The sequence below is a fragment of the Chinchilla lanigera genome, unplaced genomic scaffold (genome assembly GCF_000276665.1).
Source record: "Chinchilla lanigera isolate Chin_1 unplaced genomic scaffold, ChiLan1.0 scaffold00093, whole genome shotgun sequence".
Lineage (NCBI taxonomy): Eukaryota > Metazoa > Chordata > Mammalia > Rodentia > Chinchillidae > Chinchilla > Chinchilla lanigera.
In genome coordinates, this window is record NW_004955494.1 from 1,524,141 (window position 1) to 1,538,951 (window position 14,811).

A 14,811-nucleotide genomic window follows, 5' to 3' on the forward strand; every position below is an offset into this window, starting at 1 on the left:
AGCTGCCGCTCCATGTAGTCGATGTCTGAGTACTGCACGTCCTGTGGGAGGACACAGGGAAACCCAGGGGCTGAGGGTGGTGCAATCCATTTCCAGAAGGGAGCAACTATCCAATACTGATGGTGAAGTTAAAAGGTTTCTCCTGGCTCTGTCAAATCATACCTCCATGACAGTGTGGCATGTGATCCGGGAAGTTTATCGAATTTTTTTAAATGTTAAGTCATAACATAGAAACAACATAAATCAGTAAAACATAGAATGATCTTATCTATCTGGAAGGGCAGTGATAAGGATAATAAAAACTCTGACGGGGAAAATGGTTTTGAAAAGTGCCAATGTAAAGAGTGATCTTCATTAATGCCCCAGTTGTCCGCCATTGGGATCACAGTAGTTCATATTCAGAGAAAATTGTGTGAGCAACTCTCCAGTCACAGCACAATACTGACAGAAAAATAGCACAAAACAAAACAAAACAAAGCAAAAGCTTGCAATTACTTTAGAATATCCAATCTCAGTGGTAATCAGACACAATTTGTTATTATGATGAAATTTTGCATGACAGACTTTCAATTAATGCAACTGTTGTGAACAATAGAAAAGTGATTAATTTAGTATGAAAGTGCTCCATGGAGTTTTTCTGATTGTTGCACCCTTTGGTTCTCCACTGAGGCATAGATTTTCATTCCATGGATACTTTCTCTGAAATGCATGCCAGGTTACCCACATTCAGAGCACACGGAATGTAGGTCTACAGCTGCCAAGCACTGGAACAGAGGACAGATCTCACCTGCAATGGCCTAAAAGCACTGGGTTCATTCTTCTTGATTAGGCAAAACTAATGCTTAACATTTTTTTCAGTACTGGTGATTAAATCTAGGGCCTTGCACATGCTAGCCAAGTGCACACCCGTTGGGCTACATCCTTAGCCCTTTTTAGTATGCTATTTCAGGGGAGGATTTTGATAAGATATCTAGGCTTGCCTCACACACAGCTGGAATCAGCCACCAGACCTCATGCTAAGGGATATTTTATTCTTATGGAATGTGATGGGACTTACTGGTCTCTCAGTGTACCCTGGGGAGGAGACAGGGCAAGAAGGAGGAGACAAGAAATAGGACCTCAGTCAGGTGGAGGCCTCTGTACTGGATGGGTAAGAGAACTGAACAACAACAGCAGAGGGGTTTATTTATACTCTTGCAAAGTCAGTATTACGAGACACAAGGTTGCTATAGTAAAGACTGAAATTGTCCAGGCAGGATGCTTTTCCCAAGACTAAGGTAGCTTAACTATTTAGGACTCTGTCCTGCTCTCACACATAGGACCAATTTCCAGCTTCAGATGCTCCCAACAAGAATCAAGAACTTTTTGACCAAATCTTCTGAAGTCATGTAAGGGGAATACAAGGACGCATGTACAGCAGAAAAAGCCTTGCATCACCTTGGTAAGAAGGGACAGAGCCCATCTGCATTACAGTGCTGGGTGAGGCATCATATGACATCATGTGAGAAAGAACTCTGTGCCTTTGTACCACTTTGCAGAAGTCCAACAAATAAATCCAGATACAGAGACAAATGAGTTAGCTACAAGGTCTCAGAACTAATGCACAATGTCCTTTACATACATAGGGGATCTTGGCAGCCACCATGTCATCATACAGACTGGCAATCTCAGAGTCATTCTCATATCCATAGCGACACAGCTGGAACCCCAGGGCCCAGTAAGGCACCATCACAGGCCGACCAATCACCTGGAAAATACACAAGATATTAATTCGTGTGGCAGAAGTCAGATTTAAGCTGTACAGGCAGTAATAAAAGTATTTCTCCAGGGCTGCAAGATAAAACATCAATGAGTACAAATCCAGAGATAATCTGAGGAGATGCCGAGCTACCGAGCTACCAGAATACCAGAAGTAAACTGCTAAACTAGAACTCATTATTTAGGAATTGGGGAAAATTTGGTTTTACTTTAAGCCCTAGAGTTTGTCATGGTTAGGAGCACAGAACCCAGAGAAAAAAGAGTCTGGGTTGGCAAACAGGCTCCATGTGTGCTAGCTGTGTGACCTTGTGAAGCACTGATGTGTTTCTGTTTCTTCATCTGTAAAAGAGCATAATGATAGTGACCCTTATATTTTTATGAAGGTGACAGAGCAAATATATGAAGTAGTGCTCAACCTGCAATAAGTAAAAGATGAATAACATGAAGAATAGCATGTGTTTGTTGCCACAGATGACACTGTTACCCTCTCTCCCTCACCAGTATCACCTGTCGTCCTATCACCACCACAGACACAACAATCAACACTGTCACCCTCACCTCAACCACCATCACCACCAGAGCCAGAACCAAAACACCCACAATCCACTACCATCACTGCCATCACTATCATCATCCCCTAACCAACAGCACCCACGCCATGACCACCATCAAAATCACAACACTCACAACCACTCCCACCCACACCATTAGAGCTACTATCAGCACTACCATCCCTAATATGCACCATCACCAAAATCACTATCACCGTAACCACCCATATACTACCACTAGTCTCAGCATTGCCACAGGTACCATGACTCCTGCACCCACATTGCAACAGTCAGAGAGGATATGAATATAACGATTATGCAAATGCATTTCTTGTTGCTCAGTATCACTTGTCTCTGAAAAAGACCAACAACTCCAGCTGTCAAGTGAGATTTACACAAGTTAAGGTTGGTTTTAGAACACGGAATGAGCTTAGTAAATATTTCATAAGCAGATAGATTCCTTCCTACCTCGGTGTACTGCTGAGTGACAAGCTCTGGAGTTGGGCCCAAGAACACATAAAAGTCCAGAACTCCCCCTGTGGTGCGGTATGTCAGGGCAGGCATGGGCTGGAATGTCACGTCTGAAAAGACAGGAAAATGATGCCAGTAATCTAAAAAGACAGGAAAATGCCTACAGTGGAGATGAAGTAGCCTGACATACATACTGTTCTCTTTGGAACATCACATCTGAAAAGTTAGGAAACTTCCAACCAAGGTCTAAATCTAATCTCTCTTTTTCACTTTAGAGTATTAAGGGCAGATAATCTGCAAGAAATGCAGAAATGCTAATCCATAGGCTCCATCTCTGGATGTTTCCCCTTTGGTGGGCCTTATTATCATATTATATGTTTTGCCATTCTACTTCTTTGAAATTATTGTAACTTTTAGATCAGAAAACATTGAAGACACACAGGAAGTAGCAGAAATATGCCTCAGAATTTCTGTATACTTCACCAAGCTTTCCCCATGGATAGCAGCTTATTGAACACTACTAAATGAATTTATTCACATTTCGCCAGGTTTCACTTCTTGATTCCTTCAAAGTCCCTGATTTTTCTCTTCTATATCACACAAATTTTAGTCACACTTCCTACACTTACAGTGAGTGCTGTGATCCATACCTTCACAACTATTCCAAGTTAGACAGTTGTTCGCACTAGCTGCCTTAAAGGTTATTAGAAGTTCTTTTTCCTTTTTATGTGACTTTTTCCAAAATAAGAGCTCCGTGATCTTGTTTTTATATGTTACTCAAATGAAATGAGAATATTAAATTTAAAGTCAAAAGTCCCCTGCCACAAGGTAAATATTTTGATCTCTGAATGCAGCTAGGTCTCACACATGCTAACATTACAGAGCAGTAAATAATATTCACAAAAAAGGGAGGCACTCGCATCATCCTACCCATGGCATTGCTGTTCAGCAGGAGCACGCTGTGGGCACTGCCATCCTCCTCGAGTCCCATGTAGTAGGGGTGGACACCATAGGAATTCATCTTGTACTAAGAGACATGGGGGAAAAGGGAGAGGGAGTTAGAACACATTGTGACTGATTAAGAAATTCAATGAGTATGTTCATTAAGATGGGTCTTATCTTTTCTGAGAAATAAGTCACACACAAGAGAAAGAAAGCTACCTGCAAAGAGGCACGCTTGTCTACAAGCACAGTGTGACAGCTCAGGTGGAGCCAGGGAAGACGCAGCACAAAGCACGCTTACCCCCGGGGGCTGGTCTCGGGAAAACATGCCCCACGTGTGCCAGTTCAGGTCTCTCCGAAAGGCTGTGTGCTCCGTTTCCCCAAAGCCATAGATGTAGGAGGAGGGCAGGCGGGTGGAGATGCGGAGGAACATGTCATTGAAGGTGAAGCCCAGGACCTGCGAGTCCCAGCTGGGAAGTAGAAAGGTAGATTTCAGAGGAACTTCACCTTTCCTACTGAGTCTGAGCACTGACTTTCCAAGGACAACAGAACTGCTGCTTCCCTCCCACCAGCAGACCCTGTTCCTCTTCCAAGTAGAACACAAAGTTACGGCTAAGATAAACACAGTGCCCTTGCTGAAAGCCTTAGTCAGCCTCCCTTCCTCTTTCTCTACCACTGCTCCTTTCACAGCTCGTCCTACAACAGCAAAGCCAGTCACTTCCCACCGTCTCACCTGCCACCCTCCATGCCAGCCCTGCCCTGCGCTCTCGATCCGTGATATTCCATTTCCCTCGTGCATGCTGAGTGATATTTTCTGAGAGAAACTAACATCAGGTTATTCCACTATCTACATTTTCAAGAGGCTTCTCATGTAAAGACCATGTAAGGAAAGTCTCTAAGGCTGCACCTGACCTATATAACATCCCAGCTTCACACTACCGCTTACCTCCTTTGTACAGCACTAGTCTTCTACCACTTGACAGCCAATTTTCCTCCTGGCCTGTGACCTATGCACTATCTTTCCCTCTATCAAGGGAAATATCCCTCTTTTCATCCTCCCAGAACATCACATGCAATTCATACCTCCAGGGCCCTCCTCTACATCCAGGCCCCACTCAAATGCCACCTGCTGGGAAAGGCCCACTCTGGCCACATTATCAAAAGTGCTAACCTCTCAGGTCTCTGGATTTCCCTGTTCATTTTCCTACACAACAGTTACCTCTGTCTCAATTTTACTCTTACATTGTCATGTAAATTGTCTTGGAAGAAGAGAGACCTCCTCTGTCCATAAGCATACAACCTAGAAAAGCAGGTCAAATGGAGAAGGTACCCCATAAATACTGATTAGTTGGACAAATTCCCAGCAATACGCAAATGTCTCAGCAAGTACCCTCATGATGCAAAAGACTTCTGAGTAAACAGATCTGAAGGAAATAACTAATTCATAGACCTGGAAATGAACAGTATCTGGTGTCAGGAACAAATGGCTGCCAAGGGACATGTGAATAACCAGCAATTCCAAGTCACACTAGCAGACACTTACATTACAGTGCCTGTACTCTTCCGGCGAATAACTACCCCAAACGGATTCTTCGTAATGAGGACATCATAGAGCCGCCTCTCGGAGGTGCTGGAGGGCACCTTGGGTATATTCAGAGGGACTGGCACTTCATAACGAATGTTGTTGGGGTCATAAATCTAGAGAGAAGAAATAGATTTTAGGTAAGTACATAAAAATGGGGAATAAGCACTCTATACAGACATGACTGTAGTTAACAATACTGTAGCACAGAACTCAAAATTGTTAGAAGACATGAAGTTGAATATTCTTATTAGAAAGAAATGACAAACATCTGAGAAGACGAAAGAACCTTAGTATCACAAGGTGATCATTTCACAATAGTCTTAAAACATCACAATGAACACTATATAGATGTATGACTATTATTGTCAGTGAGAAAACCTCCTAGGCAAGGATAGTACAATTCATAGCTATACTGCTAGCAGTACCTTGACTTCCTTGATAGTATACATAAATTGGTCTTCTGTAAGAATCTGATATCTGGATTTGATCAGATTTGATCCAGATATGATTCTCTCATTCTTCACTTTAAGGCCTCAGTAAAACACTCATTTTAACATTGGTGCTATTTATACTCTTCATTCGTCTCTGCGAATATATGAGTTTTGTGAATAGCTAAAAACTATTCAGAATTGTAATGTAATCCCTCCAAAACATGAACAGGTTTGCTTAAAAAATCATAACTGTTCTTGCAGAAAATGATGAATAAAGTAATGGATTGGGTTTGCACAACATCCGCTGCATCTTAGAGTATGCGCTGGACACTAGGGAGGTGAGCTGAAAAAGTGAGGCTTATTGTTTTAAGAACTTCACACGCTAATGTGAAAAGGAGAGGTATTTACAATACCGATTGCTGTGCGATGATGCAGAACCGTGTAGAAATGCTGTGAGCTGATAGGGAAGGAAATGTTTCCCATTGGTTTGGGGAGACTGAGATAGTCTCATGTGAGAAATACAAAGAGTATTAGAAGTTATGTAGGCATCAACCAAGCATGAAACCAAGATTAAAACAGTTTAGTAAGGAAAGAAGGAACCCAAAGACACAGGGCATTATTTGGGCTCAGAAAGATACACTTATTTGGAAGACAGCTACTGCATGATCAAGAGGAAGAGTAAGCAGGAGTTCAGAATACAATCAAGTTCACTGCTTTTAAACCTTTGGTACTCACCACAAGCCCCAGATCTGGTAAGGATGCAAAGCAAAGAGCATCCGTCTCTCATCTGTCCCCAAAGGGAAGGCTCCTAATCATCCTCACCATTTCTCATTCTCCCAACCTTTCTTCTTGCAGTAGCCTTGATAAACTCTCTAAATGCACGTCAGGGCAGATCTTCCCATTCTATCAATCTGTTCTCACTGTTCTTTTGATTAGGATTATCCTCTAAGCCATTGAAGCACACAATTTAAAAGAGAAAACTAGCCAGGTGTGGTGATGCAAGCCTGTAATCCCAGTATTCTGAAAGGCTGAGGCAGGATGATCACAAATTCAAGACCAGGTCAGGGAACTTAGCAACTTAGTGCCCTACCCTGGGGTTGTAGTTCAGTGTTCAAACCCTGCGTTCAGTTCCCAAAAAAACAATCAAACAAACAAAAAAGAGTAAACTTATGTCAAGGTTATTATGATCCTTCAACAGCAAAAAGTAGTGGGAGTCAGGCATGGTGGTACTTTCCTATAACTTGCCTCCCAATACTGTGGGAGGCTGAGGTAGAAGGAATATAATTTCAAGGCCAGCCTGGCCAATTCAGTGACTTAATGAGACCCAGTCACAAATTAACAAATAAAAAATGGGATGGGGCATAGTTCAGTGTAAACACCCTGGGTTCTATTCACAGTACAAGAAAAAAACAATAATGGAACCAAAAAGACTGTGTCAGTACCTGATACGTATACTGTGTTTACCTTGAACTGCAGCATTTCATCCTTATGGTAGGTCACCTGCAGGCGGAGAGGGCTCACGGGAGTGGAGGGGAAGGCGTTGGTGTGAAGAGAAGACTTTAAGGAGATGTCAGCGCTGGCTCCATGGGAGTCATATTGAACATTGCTGACCGAGTACAAATCGTTGACAAAATAGCAATAAGGGACCCCAGGAGAGCTGGATTCCTGAAAAGTGAAGTCAATACCCTAGTCAGCATGTGCTCCCTGAAAGACTTGAAAAAGGCACTTTACACGGAGATGAAGCCACCACATCATTTATTCACTTATATATCATTTGGTACTGCCAAAAACTTAAATTACTGATCTCCAAACAAGATACTAAAATCATCGCACCCCTACCCCACAGGTCAACTTCCTTTGAAAACCCTTTCCCTGTGTGCATTATACCTAGGTGCACATGTTCCAGGACTGTGCACACGAAATTACAGATTAAGAGTAGAGGATTTCCATGAGCACTAACATCACCAGCATGCTTACCTCCCAGACGCAGCCACGGGCAAGGCAGTTTGCTTCAGAAACGCCATGCTCATCGGGGTAACAGTCTATTTTTTCTACATCCTTTATGTTTGTGCTCCACTCCACCGTGTATGCTTCTCCCAGGACAAGACTAAGATCTGAGATAATGGCAACCTGGAGGAATGGAGAAGTCATAGGAAATTCATCCTAAGGGCAAAGGTCTTCCAAAATCAGAAATGTGTGTTTAGGGAAAAAAAAAGTGTCATTAGAAGAGACTCTCAATAATCCAAGTAATATGACTATAGTTTGGATGAAGAGTTGCATATAACAGGAGGGGACTATTACATGGTCATTGGGCAAATATTACTATTCTGTCAGTATCTTGTACTTTATAATGTGGAAAAATATAGGTCAAGTAAAATCTACTGTGACCACCACTTTCTTTCATTCCCCTAACTCCTCTTCTGTCTTCCTATTGTGGCAAAAAGACTCTTCTGTTTTCTAAAATTGAGTTTTCCTTCTTGTTCTGCACTTCCAAAACCACTGTGCCCCGTGGCCTGTGGCCTACAGTGGTAGAAAGAACAGCATATCAAATTCCTGTGGTCAGGGGTCTCATTCCCATTGTCCCACGGAATCTTACACAAATTGCTTCAATTCTTTAAATTCTATTTTATCAACTTCAAAAGCAGTGAGTTCTATAGTTCATAACATTTTCTTTCATTTCTAATATCTCAGACTCTTCAGTTCTGCAAGCCTAGATACTCATAATTTTAAATGCTTTCTGAACCCCATTCAGAAATTTAAACTTCACAGTATTCTATACATTAGTCTTATGTTGCACTTACCACAGTTAACATTCTCATTTGTCTGAAGCAAGGAGATCACACTAGAGGCATTATCATCCTTTTTCTGGTCTCCTCCCAGTCTAAATCATCTTGCCTTTCCATGCCCTACTAATCCCCACCCTCAACCACTGCCTTCAGTAAAGCCTAATGTCAGCATCATTATGAGAAACTTTGAAAATTAAATCAAGTATGGCTTTCCCAGTGGGCCACCTCAAACCCTTCCAAATGGGACCACAAGTTTCCTCCCGGCCAAACCAATCTCTTTCCAAAAATGAATATACCAAAGCTTTTTATGAAAGATTTACAGACTGCCAATGCAAAGGTACTCCAAGTCCTTAGCTTGGCTTGTCATAATGTCTCAACATGTGATGGATTACAATGACAATACTGTTTTCTAGGAAAATGGTATCCAGCTTTGGATTTCACTGCTGTTTGCTTTCCCCATGTAATACATTCCTTTATTGTCATTATTTCACTTTAAAATACCAAAGTTCCACTGGGAGATGTGGCTCAGTGGCCCACTACTTGTCTAGCACACACAAGGCCCTAGTATCACTCCCCAGAACTGCAAAATAGAATACCAATTTCAAAATATTAGCTATATTTTTAATTACTGTAACACACAACAATGACTACAAAAAGTTAAATTCAACTTCCCTCAGAGTAGCTCACGAGTGTTTAATTCTTTTTTTTAATTTTAAAGAGAGTAGTAAGTGAGAAACAAACAACCAAAGAAATAGAACAGTATCAGCATACTAGTATCACAAACCTAAACAAAAGGCCTCCATCTTTATCTCTTTCATCAGCTTTCATTTTTTAAAGATATATCTTAGAACAGAGACATGGATTATTGACCTAGGTAGCCACTTCCAATCACAAGAGAAGAAAACATCTCAATCCTGATAACCTTGAGCCTCAGAACCAATACCAGGACCACTCTACCTTATATACTCATAAACAGAGAACAAAATCCCAATTTCTTACCACCTGGACTTTTTCTCAATCAAAGCTATGATCTCCTATGTGAGGCACAATCTTTCAAGACCATTGCTTTCTCCAAGAAACTTGCCTGACCTACACCAATAAGTTTTGATAATCAAATAATACAGAATAGAACACCTCCTAAATGTTGGTTTGTATTCGCCCTCCCCCCCTTTCCAATGCTTTGATGTATATAAATTATTTCTTCCCATAACACAAATTCAAACAATGAAAGAGTTCCTTTGGTTTTATTTTAATTAATATATTTGGCTAACAGAGATTGAGCTTGTTTCCATGTATGTATTTTTTAAATGGTTTCTTCTTAGCAATATACATAAACAGCCATATACTATTTATTTATAGCATTATAATGAATGTGTCCTCATTATGTGTTCTTGGAAGAGAATATCAAACATTATCAATCTGTAATCATAGTAGATGTCTAAGTTGAATTATTTCCATAAATTTGGAAAGCCCTTCACAAAATAAGCTCCAACAGCAAGAATCTTTATAGTACTTGTGATTCGGATTTCTTGGAGTACAAAGTCCATATAATGCTAGGACAGGTGTCTCCCAGGGCTGAGCTGAATCCTGGACATGTTCAAGAAGCCTAGTGATTCACCGCTGCACCTCCCTGACCAGCGTGCAAGGCAGGGGAAACCCGTGCACCCTCAGGGGCCTTGGTGGTTACTCGCCATACCCATAGTGTGTCTGCTGTGGCTGGGTTGAATGCCAGACACCTTCAGGAACCCCAGTGAGCCATCCCCACTAATGTATGAGGTACGTGGAGCCCTGGACAACTTCTAGGGCCTTGGTTGTCACTGCCAGAACAACTCGCACCCCACCTCGGGAACTCAGCTAAAACCTGGACAGAGTCAGCGGCCTCAAGGAGTCCCCCTCATCCCTCCCTTTCCATTGTGGAAAGCAGGCTCTGTCCTGGGCAATATCTGAAGCCTCAGTGAACATGACATGCATCCCCCCCCCCGCCAGTCTTGGGGAAGCTGGGCCAAACCCCACACAGTCTCAGGAACTACAGTGAGCCTCCTCCACCCTTTCCATGCAAACCTGGGAGCCAACTGAATGCAAGAAAGTTTGGGAGCATCTGGGACCCCACCTTGCCACCACTCACCAGCACAGGAGCTGCACTGAGCACAGTGCATCTTCAGACTCTCGCCCCACCACTCACACAATCAGGAGCATGAGGCTGCATTCCAGGGAGCCTCTGAAGCTTCAAAAATGACAAAAGGAAGGAGCAAAATGCAATCTCAGACCTCCACACCACCCAAAACAAGTCCAAGAGGCATCAACACAGAACAGCCTGGAAATCATACGCCTGAAATTTCTGAAATGATAGCAACTGAAGTAAAGAAACAACTCCATCAGGCCATAGAAGACATCAGATCAGAAATAATGTTTCAGGTGAAAAAGGAAATGACAACAATAATGAAAGAAATGTTCAGCATATCCAAAGATGACATTCACAAGATAATAGAAGAGTATAGACAACTCATGGAAACCTTCAGTGAACAATATAGAAAAGAACTAGAAGATATGAAACAGATGCAAACAGATATTCAGGAAATTAAAAATTCCATTGAAAGCTGGCAAAAACGCCTGAATGAAGCTGAAGACAGACTTTCAGACCTTGAAGACAGCAAAGAAAAACAATGTCAGATGAATAGGTATTAATGAAACGGCAGGTGTTAACACAAATGACAAAAAAAGACTATTTGTAGAAATAATAGCAGAAAATTTCCAAGGCATGGAAAAAGAATCAGACATCCAGATAAGTGAAGTATATAGAACTCCAGTTAATCATAACCAAAATAAATCTACACCCAGACATATAGTGATGAAGATCCCAGAAACTCAACAAAAGCTCAGAATATTAAAAGCTGTTAGAGAAAAGAAACAGATCACCTATAAATTAAAGCCTATCAGAATCACAGCAGTCTTTGCAACTTCAAGAACAACAACAGAAAGGAACCACCAAGCAGAGCAAGCAATTAAACAGAGGGAAAAAGGAAGTTCCAACAGCAGGAAAACAGCATGACAAAGATAAGCCAATACATATCCATTATAACCATCAATGTAAATGGTCTCAGTGTACCCACCAAATGAAGCAGACTAGCAGAGTGGATACTATATACAAGAAACACATTTAACTCAAAAGGAAATTCACAGACTGAAAATTAAAGGATGGAAAACAATACTCCATGCCACAGGAACCCAGAAGAAAGCAGATGTAGATATTCTGTGTGCAGACAACATGGACTTCAAACCAGCAACAATCAAAAGAGGTAAAGAAAGTCACTACATACTCATGAGGGGGAAGTTTCAAGAGGAAGAGATAACAATAGTAAACATCTATGCACCAAATATAGGAGCATTCACCCATATAAGACAAATTTTAACAGACATGAAAAATGAGAAAAGTAGCAATGCAATCATAAAAGGGGACTTTAACACACCATTGTCACAAGAGATAGATCAACTAGACAAAAAATTGGGAAAGAAATAACAGGACTTAGCCAAACATGCAAACATATGGACTTAGTAGAACTTTACAGAGTGTTCCACCCAAGAGCATCAGAATACACACTCCTCTCAGCTACACTTGGGTCGATCTCTAAAATAGACCATATACTAGTACATAGAACATGTTTAAGTAAGTGCAAAGGAATTGAAATTATCTGATGTATACTATCATACCATAGTGCAATGAAACTGGAAATTAATGACAAAAGAAAACACAAAAACTCCATAAAAAGTTGAAAATTACATAACATCCTCCTGAACTACCAATGGGTCACAGATGAAATCAAAGTAGAGATTAAACATTATTTATAACTAGACAAAAATGTACATACAACCTATGTACATTGAAATGATGCAATGAAAGCAGTCCTACGAGGAAAATTTATAGCGGTAAACTCCCTCCTCAGGAAAACAAAACAAGCACAAATAAACAATCTTATGGGCACCTCAAGTTCCTAGAAAAAGAAGAGCAAGTCAAACCCAGGGCCCAAAGAAGGCAAAAAATTATAAAGCTCAGAGCAGAAATTAACACAATGGCAACTAAAAAACCAGTACAAACAATTGATGAATCAAAGAGATGGTTCTTTGAAGAAATAAATGAAATAGATGAACCCCTAGCCAATCTTATCCAAAAAAGGAAAGAAAAAACTGAAATACACCCAATAAGGGATGAAAGGGGTGAAATCACTACAGATTCTGAAGAAATTCAGAAGATCATCAATACCTACTTTGAAAATCTCTACTCTCATAGGATGGAAAACACAGAGGAAATGGACAGATATCTAGATACATATGTTTGTTTGTTTTTTTTTTTTTGGTTTTTCTCCGGTACCGGGAACCGAACTCACGACCCTGCGCTTGCCAGGCAGGCGCTTTTGCCGCTGAGCTAAATCCCCAGCCCCTGTCTAGATACATATGAATTACCGAAGCTGAATGAAGAAGATATAAAGATCCTGAATAACTCAATATCAGCCAGTGAAATTGAGAATGTAATTAAAATCTTGCCAATGAAGAAAAGCCCAGCTCTTAATGGATTCACAGTTGAATTCAACAAGCAATTTAGAGAAGATTTAACACCAATTCTTCTCAAACTCTTTAATGAAATTGAAAGGGAAGGAATTCTCCCCAACTCATTCCTGGAGGCAAGTATTATCCTGATACCAAAACTAGAGAAAGACCCAAACAAAAAAGAGAACTACAGGCCAATCTGCCTAATGAATATAGAGGCAAAATTTCTCAATAAAATACTAGCAAACAGAAAACAACAAATCATCAAGAAGATTATACACCATGACCAAGGGGTACTCATACCAGGAATGAAGGGATGGTTCACTATGCACAAATCAATTAATGTAATACACCATGTCAATAGAGCCAAGGACAAAAATCACATGATCATCTCCATTGATGCAGAAAAAGCCTTCAATAAAGTCCAACACTCATTCATGTTGAAAACCCTACAGAAAATAGGAATAGATGACCTTTACCTCAAACTGATCAAAGCCATCTATGATAAACCAACATCTAATATCATACTAAATGGTCAAAAATTGAAAGTTTTCACTTTAAAGTCAGAAACAAGACAAACATGTCAACTGTCACCACTCCTATTCAATATAGTTCTGGAAATATTGGTGAGAGTAAATAGACAAGAGAGAGAAATAAAAGGAATAAGGATAGGAAAGCAAGAAGTGAAATTGTCATTATTCGCAGATGACATGATACTCTACATAGAAGACCCCAAAAACTCCACCAAAAGGCTCCTGGATTTAATAACCAAATTCAGTAGTGTAGCTGGATACAAAGTTAACACTCAAGAATCAATAGCACTCCTGTACACAAGTAACAAACAGACTAAGAGAGAAATTAAGGAAACCACACCTTTCACAATAGCATCTAAAAAGATGAAAAACTTAGGAATCAATCTAACAAAAGAAGTAAAAGATCTATATAGTGAAAATTATAGTACTCTGAAAAAAAGAGATCGAACAGGATATCAGAAAATGGAAAGATACTGCTTGCTCATACATAGGAAGAACCAACATTGTGAAAATGGCCATAATCCCAAAATTGTTGAACAGATTCAATGCAATCCCAGTTAAAATACTGAGAGTATCAGTATACACACAAAAAAGACCATGCACAACTTTAATTCATGAGAACTCTACATCACACCATTACATTTTAGCATCAGTTATGAGTTTCCAGATTCTTTTCCTCTGATCCTGTCCCCCATGTTTGTCATAATCCCAAAATTTTTGTACAGATTCAATACAATCCCAGGTAAAATACCATTAGTACGCCTCACAGATCTAGAGAAAACATTCGTAAAGTTCATCTGGAATCAGAAGAGGCCTAGAATAATAAAAGCAACCTTGGGAAACAAAGGAAAGGAAGGAGGCATCGTAAATGCTGACTTAAAATTACATTACAAAGCTAATGTGATAAAATCAGCATGGTACTCACACAAAAACAGACCTGAAGATCAATGGAACAGATTAGAAGATGCAGATACAACTACAAACACAGTCAGTCACCTTATCTTTGACAAAGGGATGAAACATGTTCAATGGAAGGAAGACAGCTTCTTTAATAAATGGTGCTGGAAAAATTGGCTTTCCATATGCTGAAGACTAAAACTAGACCCATGTCTTTCACCATGCACTAAATTAAAGTCAAAATGGATCAAAGATCCAAACATTAAAACAGAAACACTAAATTTATTAGAAGAGAAAGTAGATAAAAATCTTGAA

General features: G+C 40.3%; 1 protein-coding gene across 1 annotated transcript in view; it reads right to left on the reverse strand.

Moving 5' to 3' along the window:
• The window catches only part of LOC102004723 (maltase-glucoamylase, intestinal), a gene marked incomplete in the record, with an annotated part of 238,387 nt that overhangs the window by 116,969 nt on the left and 106,607 nt on the right, over positions 1-14,811 (reverse strand). Inside the window, 7 exon segments of the mRNA XM_013505005.1 lie at positions 1,622-1,747; positions 2,778-2,890; positions 3,711-3,807; positions 4,024-4,192; positions 5,266-5,420; positions 7,203-7,403; positions 7,716-7,868. Of these exon segments, the coding sequence (XP_013360459.1) occupies positions 1,622-1,747; positions 2,778-2,890; positions 3,711-3,807; positions 4,024-4,192; positions 5,266-5,420; positions 7,203-7,403; positions 7,716-7,868 (1,014 nt within the window).